This window comes from Salmo salar, chromosome 02 (genome assembly GCF_965601325.2).
Source record: "Salmo salar chromosome 02, fSalSal1, whole genome shotgun sequence".
NCBI lineage: Eukaryota > Metazoa > Chordata > Actinopteri > Salmoniformes > Salmonidae > Salmo > Salmo salar.
In genome coordinates, this window is record NC_138292.1 from 64487640 (window position 1) to 64510000 (window position 22361).

General features: G+C 47.1%; 1 protein-coding gene across 1 annotated transcript in view; it reads right to left on the reverse strand.

Annotated features, from left to right (window-relative positions):
• Positions 1-241: 241 nt before the first annotated feature.
• Positions 242-22361, reverse strand: part of LOC106594786 (glutamate receptor ionotropic, NMDA 2B) — a 112152-nt gene continuing 90032 nt past the window's right edge. Inside the window, exons 11-15 of the mRNA XM_045707501.2 lie at positions 21954-22183; positions 21468-21628; positions 19723-19910; positions 6627-6865; positions 242-4086 (exon numbers count right to left, since the gene is read on the reverse strand). Of these exons, the coding sequence (XP_045563457.2) occupies positions 1474-4086; positions 6627-6865; positions 19723-19910; positions 21468-21628; positions 21954-22183 (3431 nt within the window). The 3' untranslated portion in view covers positions 242-1473. The remainder of the gene's footprint in view (positions 4087-6626; positions 6866-19722; positions 19911-21467; positions 21629-21953; positions 22184-22361) is intronic.

The window sequence follows — 22361 nt, forward strand, 5'->3', positions numbered from 1 at the left end:
ATAAATGTGTTTTGATAATACAGCAGCAACAGCCTACTGCCATAATACAAATGAAATAAGTAACACTGCTGTTCATCTCTCCATTCCCAGACCATGGTCCAACAGTCCATATCTTTAAAGTAGAAAAAGTCAAATTGAAACCAATTCCATTGAATCACTTCCCAGCAACATATAGGCATACAAGGGGATTTACATACATTTAGCAAATACTGCATCTATGCCATTTTTATTTTTTTTTAAACACAAAAATTATAATAAGTGTAATTGATAGTTTACCTTTGGGTATATAAGGGGGACTTGTGATATGTTGGGATTTAAAACGGTAAATCAAATGATTTATGGAAAGCTAAAGGGTGAGATAAGAGCCTCTTGACAAGCACCCGAGTGAAACGAGTGGAAAACTACATCGTCCATGATGCAACTCTCTCTCCTTTCAGGTGGGTGGATCTCATTTAAAGCAAAATCTCAGCTAAGTGGATTCTCAGAGAACATGATAAGCACTTTATGAATTACTAGTTAATAACTGAATTGTCCACAGAATGAACACCCTTTCTACCGATAGGAGGAGGAGTCTTCATATCTTTATGATTGTAGTGAGTTCAGTAAGGCACATCCCGCTCGGTATCTGAGATCACCACTACTCCCGACGTACTGCCAGGCAAAACAAGAAATCTAAATTGCAAACCAGTATGATGCCACATAAGTACTTTCTCCTTCACTATAAGATGTCAAGTATATGGAAAATGTACTCAGCAAATCATGCCTTTCACATACAGTATACTTTTTCACAGCACTCCAAGAACAGAAAATATGGATAATCAAGAATTAAGAAGACATCTGAATTACACAACCTAAAAGTATTGGTACTTAAGTAACATTTCTTCCTAACAAATAGTCTATTAGTCTCCTGTAATATGGTGGCCTAGCAAATAATTAACAATAGTACAAATATATAACAACATGAACTATTAAAAAAAAAGAAAACGAGCCCAAACTGAACATCTTAAACAATTTAATTATATTCAATAATATCATTAACAACATTATCAATACAATTATTGTTAGTTTACCCTGTTACTTCAAGAAAAGTATTAGATTTTTCATTAATTTGATTGTATTTCTGATAGCTAAGCAAAATGTTTGTTTTGGTGTAAGGAACAGCAGGCGAGTGGAAGAGAGAGAAAGATTAGAGGGAGTGAAGAAGGAGAGGAGAAACGGAGGAGAGATTTCTCTCCTCCTCCCTCACAGTCTCAGAGTCAAGCAGCAGAATCCATTCATTTTCTCATTAGAAGTCGTGTCGCTTTCTGTTACACTTGACAGTTCCTTCACTCTCCTTCACTCTGTCCGCAGTGTCCATTGTCCAACTAACCTTCCTCAGTTAGAAATATGAGAACGATGTACACAATGTAGCGTCTATTCGTTCTCTTCAGACGGAGAAGCAATTATCCTGTTCTCTAGCTCAATCTCTTTCTTTCAGACGTCAGACTCGATGCTGGAGAGCTTCTCGTAAACGTGGCCGTTGCTCGAGCCATTGAAGGGTCTCTGGCCGCCCTGCCCCACCAACCCTAACCCCCCGTCCCTGACCGGCAGTAGCTTGTTGCCTCCCAGTCTGGGGCCATGGTGGTTCCCCATGGGCCCCCCCAACCCTCCCCCAAGACACAGATCATTGGGGAACCTGGGGGTCACGTTGGACATGACCCCCGTCGTGGCTGACGCCGGCAAATATGAAGGCACCCCCATGGAGCCTCGGAAGTCCCCACGGCTGTTGTTGAGGAGATGCTGTGGCGGTTGTTGCTGTTGCTGTGGAGACATTTTGACGTAGTACGGTTTGCCGCCATGTAATAGACACTGGTCGTCGCCGAAGGTTGGGATGAAGGGGTTCTGGGTCACCTTATCTGGGTAGAGAGATTTAGACAAGGAGTAAGTCCCGGCCCCTTTGCCACTACCGCCCCCACCACCTCCACCTCCACCTCCCATCATTCTTCTATCCCTGTCCCTCATGTCTTTCTCCCCCACCGACCGACGGTGCAACCCACCTTCGCCTCGTTCGCCTCGGAACAAACTGAAGGAGGAGCCTCCTTTCGCCCTCTCCCGCTCACTACCACCCCGATTGAAAAAGGAGGGACTATCTCTGTCCCTCTCCGCGTACTGGGCAAACATTTGGGCGTATGGGCTAACGCCCTCCATGTAGCGGTCTTTGTCTTTCAAGCTCACGCTTCTGGGCGGGAGGAGCTGCCCCCCTCCTCCCCCTCCTCCCCCACCTCCTCCTCCACCCCCGCCCATGCGTCCGCCGTCCCCCCCCTTCTGCAAATCCACAAATGTGTCGTAGGAGTGTTGCCTCCGTAACACCCGCCCACCTGGCCCTAGCTTCCTGCGCTGTGCATGACTTTGTGATTGGACAGCACCCCCAGCGTCACCACTCTTCCCCCCTCCACCCCCCATCTGGCTAAATATGAGGTTATCTTCACTGATGTCATACAGGTTGCCTGGTTTCTTACATGACTCGCACCGTTTGCAAGTAGCAGAGCTTGGACGACTATTTCCCCCTCCGCCACTAGCGCTCCCACCCCCTCCTCCCCCTCCGCCACTAGCGCTCCCATGCGTACAGGTGCCCCCTGGTCCATGGTGAGAGATGGACTTCCCTCCTCCTCCCCCGCCACCACCACTGTGATTCCGACACTCCCAGTCACCCCCTGCTATGCCTCCACCCCCCACTTCAGACATGTTCTTCTCCCAACACGTGTGGGCCTGTTGCCCTGATGACCCCAAGCCCATTCCTCCGACTACGCCACTTTTGCCCTCTGACTTCTTGGGTTTGTTACCTTTCAGGAAATCCTCCACGGGCACTAGGCTCTTACAAATGCCACTACCACTACTACCGCCACCGACTCCTCCTCCCCTACCGCCCATCGGACAAGGCCCGTCGGACATATCCAGATGCTCCCACTTGGCAGAGCCCTCCTTGGAATGGAACTGCTCCGCGTAGAACTCCCTCAGATTTTCTTTGTCGCGGAATAAGTAAGGTGAAGAGTTACCCCCTCCTCCTCCACCTCCTCCACCTCCTCCTCTCTTCCGCTCAGAGGGGACCAGGGGTGGGGAGGCCGAGCGGTGTCCCAGGGGCCCGCGGGAGAAGTGGTGGTGGACGGTGTGATGGTGGTGGGCTCGCCTCCGGTAATCAATCTCGTCCTGCTCCCGTCTGGATTTGGCTGAGTGGGGCCTCTTTTTCAAGCTGTCCCTGTACTGTTTACGCCTCTTGGCGTTGCCCTCCAGATTGCCGTAGGTGATGGTGTGTGAGGAGATATCCGACACATCATCGCCCCCCGAGCCCCCGCCACCCCCTCCTCCTCCACCCATGCAGTACCTGTCGTGACCGCCCCTGTCGATAAACCCAGAACTGGACGCCCCGCCTTTGAAGGAGAACCTCCCGTAGAGGTCGTTCGACTTGAACTGACCCCCCTGCTGACCGGAGGCCGAGGTGTGGCCGGCGATCAGGTCAAACTTATTGGTGTTCCTGTGAGTCAGGGAGGCAACGCGGGGCTGTGTGGTGAATATGGGCGCTACCCCTCCCCCTAAACTGTCACAATCAAACATCCCTCCCTCCAATGAACTGGTACTGCCTAAGCTACTCGGCCTGTTAGGCGGGGGGCCGGACATACCCAGAGCCAGCCCGGGTCCCGGGCCTGAGTGGTGGTGCAGGTAATGGTCCTGGTACAGGTTGTTGTCCTTCAGGGGCAAGTTGCCAAAAGTCCTCTCCACCTCGCTGATGTAGTCGCTGAACATGTTGTCCTCGGGCAGGTAGGGCGGTGGCGGGGCCTTGCGCTCTTGTAAGCTGCGCCGGTGCTCGGAGATGTCGTAGATGCTGGGCGACTCGCCGCCGCCACGGTGGTGGCCACCGTAGTCCAGGGCGCCGTGCGTGTGCGGCGAGCCGTTGACCCCCGGGATGGCGGTCATGTCCTTGGCTGTGCGGAGCAGTCGCAGGATGTTGGAGTGGGTGTTGTTCATGTTCATGTTCATGGTGGCCGATGGAGAGTCCATGGCCGACTTGTTCTCCTCGATCTGGACCCCGTGGATACAACTCCAGATGCCCTGATGGAGGAACAGATGAATAGGGGGGATAGAGAATGGTATAGAAACAGGAGGAGCGGGAGAGAGAGAAAAACACGGGGAGAGGGGGAGCAAGCGAAAGAAACCAACACAAAGACAGATTGACGAAAAACAGAAATAGGGTAGATTGGTGGACGAGCATTAGAAAGCGGACGAGAGGTGGAAAGGTGGAGCGAGATGAGAGAGAGAGAGACAAAGAGAGAGAGGTTAATGCATTGCAGTGTTTCATCTGGCCACCTTGTTTACACACTATTAAACAGTAATAGGGGTGAGTTCATCAATACGTTCTCCCTGGGGGGCAGACAGAGCTTTGGCCCCTGCAGAGGCTCAGAGCCTCTCCTCCTCTCACTCAGACCCAGTGTTGGAGGGCAGATCAGAGACTTGATTGATAATGACAGGAGCGCCGTTAGCGTCTAGTTTTGACCAACCCATCAATAAGTTGAATTCATTTAATTGAAATTCGGCTGACAGCACTTTTCCTGGGGCAATCCAACCCCCCTCTCGTAAAGACACGTCACGAAAATGAATCATGCAATAAAAGTATTTAAAAATATTCTGCGAAATGAAAGGCGGGTGTGGTATTGTTGAAATGTTATGTTATTATCTGGTTGTGAATTTGGTATTGTGAGGACAGGAATTCTAAGAGGTGACACCTGCCAACAAATCAAGGCATGTATGTTAGGATCAGCGCTGGGGGTTGGCGTTTCTCATGCCATTCCAGATAAAAAAACGAAAGACCATTGCCTGCCAGTGAAAACGTGTGTCACTGTTCATCAGGGGCGTCATGTCAAAACAATTTTTTTGTCCATCTCTTAGTCTTTCCTCTCCCCTGGCCCCCTGAATTCGTTATTCTTTTTTCTACTCTTTCCACTCTTTTATTTCTCTTTCACTCTTTTTTTGTGTATTTTTTTGTCTTATTTTATCTCCATTGCCTCCTGGTCGCCATGGTGAAGCTTCTCCTCCAACGGGACTTTCTTTATCTATCTACGTATGTCCATACAATCCCTCCATAAAGGTGATAGGACAGAGGTTACTGACACATTTTTCCTTTTGTGCTCCTCTGTTCCTTCTGTTCCCCTTTTATGTTTAATCATTCTTTTTCACGGACAGATTTCCTTTTCCTCTCGTCACATGATATCGGTTCCTTTTAGTCTCATCATATTCTCTCTCTCTCTCTCTCTCTCTCTCTCTCTCTCTCTCTCTCTCTCTCTCTCTCTCTCTCTCTCTGTCTGTCTGTCTGTCTGTCTGTCTGTCTGTCTGTCTGTCTGTCTGTCTGTCTGTCTGTCTGTCTGTCTGTCTGTCTGTCTGTCTGTCTGTCTGTCTGTCTGTCTGTCTGTCCCTGTCCCTGTCCCTGTCCCTGTCCCTGTATGGTGTGGAGCGCTAAACCAGGCATTGAAATCTGTAATAGACTAATATCTCTTGCAGGTGGCAATCGTTAGATGAGGGGTAGTATTGAGGGTAATAGTGTAGAGGGTGAAAATGAATGCTGTAATGCAACTGACAAATAATATCAACACCTGTACGCTTGAACCAATAAATACTGAATTTGTATTCTACCGAGACTCTCCCTACATGTAAACTATTTGATGTACTTCACATAAAATCGTTATTGCTGTGTTACAGAGCAACTATCGTCAAGCTCCCAAAAGAGGAAGGATACAGTAGAGAAAACTGTATTTTCAAAATGCTCAAGAGGATATTAGAAAAACCTTTCTAAAGAAGTTCAGGCAGGTAAACATTTGCGACTGTTTCTCAAATGAATGATAATTGAGTTCAATGAGCGTGCAACAACAAAAACATTCCCCCCCTCTTAAAAGGTAACATTATGCAAATGTAATTGTTCCTCAAGCAATTGTTTTTCATGCGTAAACAAGCTCTCTGACTTACAATAATAACTGCCATGACAACTGCCATGGTAAATGACCCGCATAAACATCCCTCAGAGCAGTCCCCATTTAACGATGCAACAACACCGTGATAAAGTTTTGTTTTTACCCTTCTACACAACTGGAATCAATGGGCATGTAACTAACTGTAAGAGCCTTAGCATTAGTGTTATATATTAAAAGGGCTTTCAAAAGGCCCATTGGCGATGATTGTTATGTTAGTTTTGCTAGCACCGTTAGCATGGATTAGCCTAAATTCTATTAGCGTTCACAATATCAGTAGCTATACTTGTTTTGTTATCCTTGCTCAAAGGGTATCATGTAGTATCATTACTTATTACTATGTCTCTATCACAGTTAACAAAGTATCATTAGCTTATTAGTATAGGTTTTACTATGCCGCGTTCACATCATGTCAGCTTACTCGTTGTAGAAAGATTATACTCAAGTTTCTCACTTGGGAAGTATCAGAATCAACAAATATTAAGCCCTACGCAAATAACTTACGTTAATTTGAACTCGGAAGTCCCAAGTTTCCGACATGACGTGAACGTGGCATAAGCACAGAGTATTAGCAACCTGACCAGGAAGTACCGGTCCGGTTAAAGACGTGCTCCAATCCAGCCATGAACTCACCCTGCTGATGGAGAAGGTAAAGCCTGGCTTGCCGGTGCAGTAGCCCATGAAGCAGAAGCGCAGTTGCCAGTAGAAGGCATGCTCGGCAATAAAGGTGATGAGCGACAGAGCCATGGCCGCCCCCAGCATGTAGAAGACGCCTGCCATGTTGTCCACGTCCAGCTGGCTGCTCATCACCTCGTTCTTCTCGTTGTGGCAGATCCCCGTCAGCCACAGAGCCTCCAGCTCCTCCATCTCTCCTGGGGGGACAAGCAGGAGATAGAGGGGGTTAGGAGGGGTTAGCAGGAGGGGTTAGCAGGAGGGGTTAGTTTATGATAAGGTTGTAGGTTAGGGGTTAGAGGGGATATACAGTGAGGATGGGTTAGGTTGGTTCAGTTTATATTGAGTTAGGTTAGGAGAAGATGGAAAGAGAATATAGCTAGGTGCTGAAAGGAAAGGTGAGGTATTTGAATAGTATAAGGCATGAGTGCTGAGGGATACAGTGAAGAGGGATACAGTGCAGAGGGATAGAGTGAAGAGGGATACAATGCAGGGGGATACAGTGAAGAGGCATACAATAGAGAGGGATACAGTGGAGAGGGATACAGTAAAGAGGGATACAGTGTGGAGGGAAACAGTAAAGAGGGACACAGTAGAGGGATGCAGTGAAGAGGGATACAGTAGAGAGGGATACAGTAGAGAGGGATACAGTGCAGAGGGATACAGTGCAGAGGGATACAGTGCAGAGGGATACAGTGCAGAGGGATACAGTAGAGAGGGATACAGTGAAGGGGATAGAGTGCAGAGGGATACAGTAGAGAGGCATTCCTAGTTGATCACCAAATATTTCTGTAGAAAAGCCAACGAACGATTAAGGCTTGCGCTCCTTTTTAAGAATTGTGTTGAGCTGTTGCCGGTAGGTGCACTTGATTCAAAAGTCCTACACACCGGGTAAGCAAAGTGTTCCCATGAGACAAACTACGCCTACCCGGCGGCGGCAAATCTGTGACTAAATCGAGTGCACCTACTGCGCTGCCCAATCGGATCACTCAAATCACCGTGGCTACAGAGCTTCCATGACCCTGGCCACAGCCAAGTTTAATAGGCTATTAGCCTACGTAACATTTAATAACTTTAAAAACCATGACCACAGAGAGCAAAGATCTGCTGTTATTGTGAGTGAGTTCATGTTTAAAGAGGGATACAGTAGAGAGGGATACAGTGAAGTGGGATACAGTGAGGCGGGATACAGTGAAGAGGGATACAGGGTGGAGGGATACAGTATAGATGGATACAGAGAAGAGGGATACAATGCAGGGTGATACAGTAAAGAAGGATACAGTACAGAGGTATACAGTGGAGAGGGATAGAATCTAGAGGAATAGAGTGTGGAGGGATACAGTAGAGAGGGATAAAAATGAAGATGGATACAGTGTAGAGGGATACAATGAAGAGGGATACAGTGGCGAGGGATACAGTGTGGAGGGATACAGTCTAGAGGGATACAGTATAGAGGGATACAGTCTAGAGGGATACAGTGAAGAGGGATACAATGAAGAGGGATACAGTGGCGAGGGATACAGTCTAGAGGGATACAGTGTGGAGGGACACAGTCTAGAGGGATATAGTGTGGGGGGATACAGTCTAGAGGGATATAGTGTGGAGGGATACAGTCTAGAGGGATACAGTGTGGAGGGACACAGTCTAGAGGGATATAGTGTGGGGGGATACAGTCTAGAGGGATATAGTGTGGAGGAATACAGTCTAGAGGGATATAGTGTGGAGGGATACAGTCTAGAGGGATATAGTGTGGAGGGATACAGTCTAGAGGGATATAGTGTGGAGGGATACAGTCTAGAGGGATACAGTATAGAGGGATACAGTCTAGAGGGATACAGTGAAAAGGGATACAATGAAGAGGGATAGAGTAAAAAGGGAAACAGTAGAGAGGGATACAGTAGAGTGGGATACAGTGGAGAGGGATACAGTGGAGAGGGATACAATGAAGAGGGATACAGTGCAGGGGGATACAGTGGAGGGGGATAAGGTGGAGAGGGATACATTGTAAAGAGATACAGTGAAGAGGGATACAGCAAAGAGGGATACAGCAAAGAGGGATACAGTAGAGGGATGCAGTGAAGAGCAATACAGTGAAAAGGGATACAGTGTAGAGGGATTCAATGAAGAGGGATAAGGTGGAGAGGGATACAGTGAAGATGGATACAGTAAAGAGGGATACAGTAGAGGGATACAGTAGAGGGATGCAGTAGAGGGATGCAGTGAAGGGGGATACAATGGAGATGGATACAGTAAAGAGGGATACAGTAGAGGGATACAGTGAAGAGGGGTACAGTGAAGATGGATACAGTAAAGAGGGATACAGTTGAGGGATACAGTAGAGGGATGCAGTGAAGAGGGATAGAGTGAAGAGGGATAGAGTGAAGAGGGATACAATGCAGGGGGATACAGTGGAGAGGGATACAGTGAAGATGGATACAGTAAAGAGGGATACAGTAGAGGGATGCAGTGAAGAGGGATACAGTGCAGAGGGATAGAGTGAAGAGGGATACAATGCAGGGGGATACAGTGAAGAGGCATACAATAGAGAGGGATACAGTGGAGAGGGATACAGTGGAGAGCGATACAGTGGAGAGGGATACAATGCAGGGGGATAAAGGGAAGTGGGATACAATGAAGATGGATACAGAGGACAGGGATGCTGTAGAGAGGGATATGGTCTAGAGGGATACAGTGTGGAGGGATACTGTAGAAAGGGATACAGTAGAGAGGGATACTGTAGAGAGGGATACAGTGAAGAGGGATACAGTAAAGAGGGATACAGTAAAGAGGGATACAGTAGAGAGGGATACAGTGAAGAGGGATACAGTCGAGAGGGATACAGTAGAGAGGGATGCAGTGAAGGGAGATACAGTAGAGGGATACAGTGAAGTGGGATGCAGTGAAGTGGGATACAGTAGAGAGGGATACAGTGTGGAGGGATACATTGAAGAGGGATACAGTAGAGGGATGCCGTGAAGAGGGATATAGTAGATATGGATACAGCAGAGAGGGATACAGTGAAGAGGGATACAGTAGAGAGGGATACAGTGTAGAAGGATACAGTAGAGAGGGATAGAGTAGAGGGATGCATTTGAAGAGGGATACAGTAGAGAGGGATACAGTGGAGAGGGATAAAGTGAAGAAGGATACAGTAGAGGGATGCAGTGAAGAGGGATATAGTCTTAGAGGGATACAGTAGATGGATGCAGTGAAGAGGGAAACAGTAGAGAGGGATTCATTTTTTCATTTTTTTATTTTAGTCATTTAGCAGACGCTCTTATCCAGAGCGACTTACAGTAGTGAATGCATACATTTCATACATTTTTTTTCTGTGCTGGCCCCCCGTGGGAATCGAACCCACAACCCTGGTGTTGCAAACACCATGCTCTACCAACTGAGCTACAGGGAAGGCATAGAGGGATACAGTAAAGAGGGATACAGTAGAGAGGGATACAGTAAAAAGGTATAAAGTGAAGAGGGATACCGTGAAGTGGGATACTATAGAGGGATGCAGTGAAGTGGGATACAGTAGAGAGGGATACAGTGAAGAGGGAAACAGTAGAGAGGGAAACAGTAGGAGGGATACAGTGGAGAGGGATACAGTAGAGAGGGATACAGTGTAGAGGGATACTTTAAAGGAGGATACAGTGTAGAGGGATACTGTGAAGCGGGATACAGTGACAAGGGATATAGTAGAGGGATGCAGTGGAGAGGGATAAGGTGGAGAGGGATACAGTGTGGAGGGATACAGTGAAGATGGATACAGTAAAGAGGGATACAGTAGAGGGATACAGTAGAGGGATGAAGTGAAGATCAATACAGTGAAAAGGGATACAGTGAAGCGGGATACAGTGAAGAGGGATACAGTATAGAGGGATTCAATGAAGAGGGATAAGGTGGAGAGGGATACAGTGTGGAGGGATACAGTGAGATGGATACAGTAAAGAGGGATAAAGTAGAGGGATACAGTAGAGGGATGCAGTGAAGAGGGATACAGTGAAGAGGGATACAATGAAGAGGGATACAGTAAAGAGGGATACAGTGTAGAGGGATACAGTGAGGATGGATACAGTAAAGAGGGATACAGTAGAGGGATACAGTAAAGATGGATACAGTAGAGGGATGCAGTGAAGAGGGATACAGTGTAGAGGGATACAGTACAGGGATGCAGTGAAGAGCGATACAGTGAAGAGGGATACAATGAAGAGGGATACAGAGAAGAGGGATACAGTGGGAGGGATATAGGGAAGAGGCATACAATGCAGATGGATACAGAGAAGAGGGATACAATGCAGGGGGATAAAGGGAAGTGGGATACAATAAAGATGGATACAGAGGACAGGGATATGTAGAGAGGGATACGGTCTAGAGGGATACAGTGTGGAGGGATACTGTAGAAAGGGATACAGTAAAGAGGGATACTGTAGAGAGGGATACAGTGAAGAGGGATACAGTAGAGAGGGATACAGTAGAGAGGGATGAAGTGAAGCGGGATACCGTGAAGGGAGATACAGTAGAGGGATGCAGTGAAATGGGATACAGTAGAGAGGGATACAGTGTGGAGGGATACATTGAAGAGGGATACAGTAGAGGGATGCCGTGAAGTGGGATACAGTAGATATGTATACAGCAGAGAGGGATACAGTAGAGAGGGATACAGTAGAGAGGGATACAGTGTAGAAGGATACAGTGGAGAGGGATAGAGTAGAGGGATGCATTTGAAGAGGGATACAGTAGAGAGGGATACAGTGTAGAGGGATAAAGTGAAGAAGGATACAGTAGAGGGATGCAGTGAAGAGGGATATAGTCTTAGAGGGATACAGTAGATGGATGCAGTGAAGAGGGATACAGTAGAGAGGGAAACAGTAGAGAGGGATACAGTGGAGAGGGAAACAGTAGAGATGGAAACAGTTGGGAAGGGAAACAGTAAATGGATACGGTGGAGAGGGAAACAGTAGAGAGGGAAACAGTGAAGAGGGATACAGTAGAGAGGGATACAGTGTAGAGGGATACAGTGGAGAGGGATACAGTAGAGAGGGATACAGTGTAGAGGGATACAGTGGAGAGGGATACAGTAGAGAGGGATACAGTGTAGAGGGATACAGTAGAGAGGGATACCGTGAAGAGGATACTGTAAAGGAGGATACAATGTAGAGGGATACTCTGAAGCGGGATACAGTGACGAGGGATATAGTAGAGGGATGCAGTGGAGAGGGAAACAGTAGAGAGGGAAACAGTTCAGAGGGAAACAGTGACGAGGGAAACAGCAGAGATGGATACAGTAGAGAGGGAAACAGTTGACAGGGGGAAACAGTGAGATGGATACAGTGGAGAGGGATAAAGTGCAGTGGACTGTACTTAATATTGTGACACTCATTAAGTTGCTATCTGATGTCTTTGATTGTTATTGTGACTGTGTGTGTGCATGTGTATGTGTGTGCGTGTGTGCGTGTGTGTGTGCGTGTGTGTGTGTGGCCATTACAGCTGTGTGTGTGAGCACAGTCAGTGCAGGCGTGAACAAATCAAATCAAATGTTATTTGTCACATGCACCGAATACAACAGGTGTAGACTTACAAGACCTTAAACAACAATGCAGTTAAAAAAAATTGAGTTCGTAAAATATTTACTAAATAAACTAAAGTAAAAAAAAATAATCAAATCAATCAAAAAGTAACACAACAAATTTACATAACAATAACGAGTCAATGTGCGGGGGTACAGGTTAGTCGAGGTAATTTGTAAAGTGACTATGCATAGATAATAAACAGCGAGTAGCAGGGGGGGGGGGGGGGTCAAATAGTCCAGGTGACCATTTGATTAGTTGTTCAGCAGTCTTATGACTTGGGTGACTGGAGTCTGACAATTTTTGGGGCCTTCCTCTGACACTGGCTACTGTATAGGTCCTGGATGTCAGGAAGCTTGGCCCCAGTGATGTACTGGGCTGTACATACTACCCATAGCGCCTTACGGTCAGATGCCGAGCAGTTGCCATACCAGGGGACCCATGCTAAATCTTTTCAGTCTCCCGAGGGGGAAAAGGTATTGTCGTTCCCTCTTCACAACTGTCTTGGTGTGTTTGGACCATAATAGTTTGTTGGTGATGTGGACATCAACGAACTTGAAACTCTCGACCTGCTCCACTTCAGCTCTTTCGACGTTAACGGGGGCCTGTTTGACCATCCTTTTCCTATAGTCCACAATCAGCTCCTTTGTGTTGCTCACATTGAGGGAGAGGTTGTTGTCCTGACAACACACTGCCAGGTCTCTGACCTCCTCGCTATAGGCTGTCTCATCATTGTTGGGGATCAGGCCTACCACTGTGGTATCGTCAGCAAACTTAATGATGGTGTTGGAGTCGTGCTTGGCCACGCAGTCGTGGGTGAACAGGGAGTACAAGTGGAGACTAAGCATGCACCCCTGAGGGGTCCCAGTGTTGAGGATCAGCCTGGCAGATGTGTTATTGCGTACCCTTACCACCTGTGTGACCTGTTAGGAAGTCCAGGATCCAGTTGCAGAGGGAGGTGTTTAGTCCCAGGGTCTTTAGCTTAGTGAGGAGCTTAGTGGGCACTATGGTGTTGAACACTGAGCTGTAGTCCATTATTGTATTTTTTATTTATTTCACCTTTATTTAACCAGCTAGGCTAGTTGAGAACAAGTTCTCATTTACAACTGCAACCTGGCCAAGATAAAGCAAAGCAGTGTGACACAAACAACAACACAGAGTTACACATGGAATAAACAAACGTACAGTCAATAACACAATAGAAAAGTCTGTATACAGTGTGTGCAAATGGAATGTGTGTGCAAGTAGAAATACTGGTGTGCAAAAGAGCAAAAAAGTATATAAAAACAATATGGGGATGAGATAGGTAGTTGGATGGGCTATTTACAGATGGGCTGTGTACAGCTGTAGCGATCGGTAAACTGCTCAGATAGCTGATGCTTAAAGTTAGTGAGGGAGATATAAGTCTCCAACTTCAGCGATTTTTGCAATTCGTTCCAGTCATTGGCAGCAGAGAACTGGAAGGAAAGGCGGCCAAAGGAGGAGTTGGCTTTGGGTACGACCAGTGAGATATACCTGCGTGCGTGCTAAGGGTGGGTGTTGTTATGGTGACCAGTGAGCTGATAAGAGATAAGGCGGAGCTTTACCTAGCATAGACTTATAGATGACCTGGAGTCAGTGGGTCTGGCGACGAATATGTAGCGAGGGGCAGCCGACGAGAGCATACAGGTCGCAGTGGTGGGTGGTATATGGGGCTTTGGTGACAAAATGGATGGCACTGTGATAGACTGCATCCAGTTTGCTGAGTAGAGTGTTGGAGGCTATTTTGTAAATGACATCGCCAAAGTCGAGTAACGGTAGGATAATCAGTTTTATGAGGGTATGTTTGGCAGCGTGAGTCAAGGAGGCTTTGTTGCGAAATAGGGAGCCGATTCTAGATGTAGTTTTGGATTGGATATGTTAAATATTTAGGGTTGTACCTGGTGGGTTCCTTGATAATTTGTGTGAGATTGAGGGCATCTAGCTTAGATTGTAGGACTGCCAGGGTGTTAAGCATATCCCAGTTTAGGCCACCTAACAGAACGAACTCTGAAGATAGATGGCAATCAATTCAAATATGGTGTCCAGGGCAATACTGGGATCTGAGGGGGGTCTATAACAGGCAGCAACAGTGAGAGACTTATTTCTGGAGAGATACATTTTTAAAATTAGAAGCTCGAGCTGTTTGGGCATAGACCTGGAAAGTATGACAGAACTTTGCAGGCTATCTCTGCAGTAGATTGCAACTCCTCCCCCTTTGGCAGTTCTATCTTGATGGAAAATGTTGTAGTTGGGGATGGAAATCTCAGAATTTTTGGTGGCCTTCCTAAGCCAGGATTCAGACACGGCAAGGACATCAGGGTTGGCGGAGAGTGCTAAAGCAGTGTGTAAAACAAACTTTTGATGTAACATGCATGAAACCAAGGCTTGTACAGTTACAGAAGTCACTGAAAAGCATTCTCACATGCAGCATTCTCACAAGGTTCCTGGTGTGTGCAACACATGTCATGTTGTGTTATGTCCCCCCAACACACCCCCGTCACAGATAATCTTCATTAATCATTGATTATGCAAGTCGCTCGTTATCTGGTCTTGATGTGGGAAACAATTGCCTCATGGGACTTCTGCTAGTCCTTGGGGTCCGGGAGGAAGTACACACACAGTCATGTGATCGCCAGTCCCACCCTAAAATATGTCCCCATAGCCCCCCCTCCGTGCCCTGGAATTGGTGCTGAGGGGGAGAGGAGGGAGATTGGGGAGGACATGTCCGGTGAGATTTGTTTGATGTGAGCCACCAGAGTCTGTATCTCACCAAAGGGGATTTCCCACTCCCCTAGTGCTTGCGTAACTAACAGTGTGCTAACTCACTCGCTGCCTGGACAGTAGCAGGTTTTGCCTGCCCGGTTGTTAAGACTTCCTGTTAAAGTAGGCCACAGTGAAGGACATGAAGAAAGCTCAGCAGGTTGTGTCAAGATGACTTTGAGCTCCTCAGATGTAGGACATGCAATCTTTGGGTTAACCTCAATACTCCTCCACCTACCCTTGCACAAGACCTGGTTGAAATATATTTGCAAAAGACTTGAGCTGTTCTTGTTTTCATTGGCCCTGTAGAATAGAATCAATGGAGAAGTCCTACAAGGGTCCTACTTAATCAAAGCTATTCACTTCTGTATGTGTTCCATGTACAGATGTAGAATCTTAATTTGATCACTCTTATGTTGCTGAGAATTTTCCTGTGCTGCAGGAAATGCAAATGAGCTTATTGATTTACATAAATTCACTGGAAACCCGCACTAACACACGGTTATATTAACAGTATTGTATGTAGCCTACTTTTGTCCAGCTAATAACTTAACCACCGATCAAGCAACTTTATGGGCTAAATGTTCAAATCCTGTTTCCCCCCACCAGACCTCTGCCCCACCAGACCTCCACTCCACCAGACCTCCACCCCACCAGACCTCTACCCCATCAGACCTCTACCCCCACCAGACCTCCACCAGACCTCTACCCCATCAGACCTCCACCCCCACCAGACCTCCGCCCCACCAGACCTCCACTCCACCAGACCTCCACCCCACCAGACCTCTACCCCATCAGACCTCCACCCCCACCAGACCTCCGCCCCACCAGACCTCCACTCCACCAGACCTCCACCCCACCAGACCTCTACCCCATCAGACCTCTACCCCCACCAGACCTCCACCAGACCTCTACCCCATCAGACCTCCACCCCCACCAGACCTCCCCCCACCAGACCTCCACTCCACCAGACCTCCACCCCACCAGACCTCTACCCCATCAGACCTCCAACCCCACCAGACCTCCACCCCACCAGACCTCTACCCCATCAGACCTCCACCCCCACCAGACCTCCACCCCACCAGACCTCTACCCCATCAGACCTCCACCCCCACCAGACCTCCACTCCACCAGACCTCCACCCCACCAGACCTTTACCCCATCAGACCTCCACCCCCACCAGACCTCCACCTCACCAGACGTAAGCATGCCCACCCTTGATGCTATCTGAGTACACTCCAGATGCACCAGAGGCTGCCACTTGGAACTAGGACACTATTCTTGGCCCCCCTGTCATCACATGATGTACACACATGACACACGCACACATACAACCACACACACACATCATGACTGACACACACACACACACACTTACACACACACGACACACACACGAGACAAACATAGATAACCATGTTGTATGGATTATAACAGGGGATGACACCTTAGCAGACACCCAGTGAGGGTGAACTCTGAGCTCTTTACTAGTTTATATAAAGTGTGTTTTAACGGCATGCTAACGTTTGAATGAAATGAACGACTGATCACATACAATTGGCAGTAGATAGCAGACCTGGGTTCAAACACTAGTTGAAATCTTTCAATTACTTTGAGCGTTTTCTCTAGCCAGCCTAGAGTTCCTTCCTAGGTGGGGTTTAGAGTTTTGAGGATATTCTATTGGTCCATTACTCCACCCAAGCTTAATCAAGCACAGGTAAAGTATTCAAAATGATTTAAAATGGTATTTGAACCCAGGTCTGGTACATACTGTAGAGATGTATGCTACTGTATGTGAAGCTCACTTTCAGTGGTGAATCCAAATCCCTAGACTCTTGTATCAAGAGCCTTTCAACTGTCTGAAACAATCCGGACCATATCCCTCTCACACTGTAATGACCTCCCATACATTATAAAAACTGGGACATGCTATGATAGAAAATGTGCATTCGAGCCATGTTGTGTGTGTGTGTGTGTGTGTGTGTGTGTGTGTGTGTGTGTGTGTGTGTGTGTGTCGTGTGTGTGTGTGTGTGTGTGTGTGTGTGTGTGTGTGTGTGTGTGTGTGTGTGTGTGTGTGTGTGTGTGTGTGTGTGTGTGTGTGTGTGTGTGTGTACTGACCATGTCCATGTATAAACACTGAGTGTACTAAACATTAAGAACAGCTTACTAATATTGAGTCCCTTTTGCGCTCAGAGCAGCCACAATTCGTCCACAGGGATGCTGGGCCATCTTGACTCCAATGCTTCCCACACATGTGTCAAGTTGGCTGGATGTCCTTTGGGTGGTGGACCATTCTTGATACACACAGGAAACTGTTGAGCATGAAAAACCCAGCAGCGTTGTAGTTCTTGACACACTCAAACCGGTGTCTTGCCCATTCACCCTCTGAATGGCACACATACACAATACATGTCTCAATTGTCTCAAGGCTTAAAAACCCTTCTTTAACCTGACCCTTCTTCTACCCTGCTTGAAGTGGATTTAACAAGTGACATCAATAAGAGATTTTAGCTTTCATCTGGATTCACCTGGTCAGTCTATGTCATGGAAAGAGCAGGTGTTCCTAATGTTTTGTACACTCAGATTATAGAACGTTTCTCTGAAGGCGGTGAGGTGATCATCCAGGTATCTTGTCAAGACCACTCAGTGTTTCTACTATACATACTGTGGACCATAGACTCTAGATAGGACACATTGAGGAGTACAATATACAGTGGGGGAAAAAAGTATTTGATCCCTTGCTGATTTTGTACGTTTGCCCACTTACAAAGAAATGATCAGTCTATAATTTTAATGGTAGGTTTATTTGAACAGTGAGAGACAGAATAACAACAAAAATATCCAGAAAAACACATGTCAAAAATGTTATAAAATGATTTGCATTTTAATGAGGGAAATAAGTATTTGACCCCTTTGCAAAACATGATTTAGTACTTGGTGGCAAAACCCTTGTTGGCAATCACAGAGGTCAGACGTTTCTTGTAGTTGGCCACCAGGTTTGCACACATCTCAGGAGGGATTTTGTCCCACTCCTCTTTGCAGATCTTCTCCAAGTCATTAAGGTTTTGAGCCTGACGTTTGGCAACTCCAACCTTCAGCTCCCTCCACAGATTTTCTATGGGATTAAGGTCTGGAGACTGGCTAGGCCACTCCAGGACCTTAATGTGCTTCTTCTTGAGCCACTCCTTTGTTGCCTTGGCCGTGTGTTTTGGGTCATTGTCATGCTGGAATACCCATCCATGACCCATTTTCAATGCCCTGGCTGAGGGAAGGATGTTCTAACCCAAGATTTGACGGTAGATGGCCCCGTTCATCGTCCCTTTGATGCGGTGAAGTTGTCCTGTCCCCGTAGCAGAAAAACACCTCCAAAGCATAATGTTTCCACCTCCATGTTTGACGGTGGAGATGGTGTTCTTGGGGTCATAGGCAGCATTCCTCCTCCTCCAAACAGGGCGAGTTGAGTTGATGCCAAAGAGCTCCATTTTGGTCTCATCTGACCACAACACCTTCACCCAGTTGTCCTCTGAATCATTCAGATGTTCATTGGCAAACTTCAGATGGGCATGTATATGTATTCTTGAGCAGGGGGACCTTGCGGGCACTGCAGGATTTCAGTCCTTCACGGCGTAGTGTGTTACCAATTGTTTTCTTGGTGACTATGGTCCCAGCTGCCTTGAGATCATTGACATGATCCTCCAGTGTAGTTCTGGGCTGATTCCTCACCGTTCTCATGATCATTGCAACCCCACGAGGTGAGATCTTGAATGGAGCCCCAGGCCGAGGGACATTGACAGTTCTTTTGTGTTTCTTCCATTTGCGAATAATCACACCAAATGTTGTCACCTTCTCACCAAGCTGCTTGGCGATGGTCTTGTAGCCCATTCCAGCCTTGTGTAGGTGTACAATCTTGTCCCTGACATCCTTGGAGAGCTCTTTGGTCTTGGCCATGGTGGAGAGTTTGGAATCTGATTGATTGATTGCATCTGTGGACAGGTATCTTTTTTACAGGTAACAAGCTGTGGTTAGGAGCACTCCCTTTAAGAGTGTGCTCCCAATCTCAGCTCGTTACCTGTATAAAAGACACCTGGGAGCCAGAAATCTTTCTGATTGAGACGGGGTCAAATACTTATTTCCCTCATTAAAATGCAAATCAATTTATAACCTTTTTGACATGTGTTTTTCTGGATATTTTTGTTGTTATTCTGTCTCTCACTGTTCAAATAAACATACCATTAAAATCATAGACTGATCCTTTCTTTATCAGTGGGCAAACGTACAAAATCAGCAGGGGATCAAATACTTTTTTCCCCCACTGTATAATATGTCTAGTCCAATGGAACTCAGCAGTGTAATTAAGACTGTGGTATCCAGCATCTTGTGTTCAAATCCTGAGATTTGACAATGCAAGTGGGAGATGAACTACCAACCAGAAGGAAGCTGGTTTCAGATCCCATGTACCATCTCCTGCCGTTGTGCCCTTGAGCAAGGCACTTGCTGCTAAATGTGTAGCTGCAGGGGTGCTGCTCTGTGGTTGGCTAAAGCTGTGCTCCTACCCAAAATGTGTGTGTTGTGTGTTTGTGTGTTGTCTTGGGAAGTGGGAGAGGAGGAGGGAGCAGATTAAGAATTTCTGTCTCTGCAGATGGACTAATAAATTACTATTCAATATTCTATTCTACTGTAGGACTACAATCGCATGTCAGCTGAAGCTTTACCATCGCCAAACAGCATGAGGATGGCCAGGTCCACTGCTCTCTTCCAGCCAGAGTCCTTCTGGATGGCGATGCCGTAACCGGTGGTGGCGAACACCTTCCCGCTGCCGATGGTCACCAGTTTACAGCCCTCGTCCCTCCCGGCCATGTAGTTCAACACAGCAGCATCGTAGATGAAGGCATCCAATTTACTGAGCAGGAGCAGGGAGGGAGATAGTGGAGGATAGTTAGTGGTCAGTACTGGTCAGGCAAAGTGTTAGTAATTGAAGATATTGGTTATTTTCAGGGTTAGGTGTTTTTTCCTGATCGTATGACTGAACCAGTAAAACTCCGGGCCCTGGTTATAGCCTGTACATGGGCCTGGAGTTTTCCTGGTGAGGTCACATGGTCTGGAAAAAACAGCAGGGCCTAGTAATGAGAGATATACCGAACAAAAATATAAACGCAACATGCAACAAGTTACAGTTCATATAAGGAAATCAGTCAATTAAAATAAATGAATTAGTCCCTAATCTATGGATTTCACATGACTGGGAATACAGATATGCATCTGTTGGTCACAGATATCTTAAAAAAAAATGGGCCTCACAATTCAGGATCTCGTCCTGGTTTTTCTGTGCATTCAAATTGCCATTGATAAAATTCAACTGTGTTCATTGTCCATACATATTCCCACCGCCACCATGGGGCACTCTGTTCACAACGTGGACATCAGCAAACTGCTCGCCCACATAGCGTCCTACACAGGGTCTGCAGTTGTGAGGCCAGTTGGATGTACTGCTAAATTCTCTAAAACGTCGTTGGAGGCGGCTTATGGTAGAGAAATTAACATTTCATTATCTGGCAACAGCTCTGGTGGACATTCCTGCAGTCGGCATGCAAATTGCACGCTCCCTCAAAACTTGAGACATCTGTGCAATTGTGTTGTGTGACAAAACTGCACATTTTAGAGTGTCTTTTTATTGTGCCCAGCACAAGGTGCACCTGTGTAATGATCATGCTGTTTAATCAGCTTCTTGATATGCCACATCTGTCAGGTGGATGGATTATCTTGGCAAAGGAGAAATGCTCACTAACAGGGATGTAAACAAATTGTGCACAAAATTTGAGAGAAATAATATTTTTGTGCGTACGGACCATCTATGGGATCTCTTACTTCAGCTCATGAAACATGGGACCAGCACTTTACATGTTACTTTTATACTAAGTAAGTGACATATGACAGGTTTAGGTGACAAACCCAAAACTCATCAACTCCCCATGGCTACAGCATGTTAGTGATGCACACCCCTGCAGACATACCATTTTACAATACCAATGGCTAGCTAGCAGTTCAACCAGCCCCCTCCCAACCAAGCCAAAAGAAGAGAAACCCACAGATGGCTATATGAAGCTTTAATGTTCTAACCCGCACTCTGCATTCTTAATTCTTGGAAAGGAAGAAGGGAGGAGACCATCACATCAGATCAGCTCTCAGCCTCCACCAACAACCACCAGGCTGTTGCTTGCTGCTATTCTGAGCTAAGGAGCAGTGGCAGGCAGCAGCAAGCAACAGCAGCAGCTCTGCTAGCTTCCCACCCACACTCCTTCCCTCCCCTCCATCCATCCATCCCTCTCTCCTCTCCCTCACCCGTTCTCCCTTCATCCCTCCCTCTCCCTGACCCCCCTCCCCTCCATCCCTCTCTTTCTCTCCTCTCCCTAACCCTCCAACCATCCTCCCCTCTTCTCCCTCCCTCTCCTTCTCTCACCCTCCCTTGAGGCTTGCCAGGGCCTCGTCCACATTCTTCTGGTGGAAGCTGGTCATATACTGGTGCATCTCCGGGTAATTGTTGCGGATGTTCCGTTCCGTGCTTCCGTTGGGCACCGTTCCGAAACGGAATGGCGGGGAGAAGGCGTTGGGTTTTTGGAACTGTGGGGGGGTTCCGGAAGAGAAGAGAAAAAAAGAGAAAATAGCAGGGGTTGGTGTGGTGAGGTGGACAAGGCACCGGGTTCCATCAAATGCTCCTAATGCATTATACTTCTGGACTAACCGGAAATGATTCGGCTTGGAAAACATATGCAACGCTGGGCACATACAGGCAGGTGAAGACACACACACACACACACACACACACACACACACACACACACACACACACACACACACACACACACACACACACACACACACACACACACACACACACACACACACACACACACACACACACACACACACACACACGCACACACACCTTATTGTCACTGAGGCCCGACACCTGGTCCACATACTCCTCCTGGATCATGAAGGCAGCCAGGTTGGCAGTGTAAGAGGCCAGGAAGATGACAGCGAAGAAGGCCCACACCGACACCATGATCTTACTGGTGGTGCCTTTAGGGTTCTGGACGGGGACAGAGTTGTTGAAAACCAGGCCCCACAGCAGCCAGATGGCCTTGCCGATGGTGAAGGAGGGGCCACCGGGCTCTGGGGGAAGAAAAGAGGGATGGGGAGAGGAAGTCAAGAGAGAGGGAGGGAGTTGATTGGTTCGGTGGCTATGCTCCCAATTAAAAAAGCACTTCATTTAATAGTCCTGATGTTGGCTTTTTGTTATGGGGCCATTGATCTGAGGTAGGTTATGTTATAGGTGAAAGCAACATGGTGG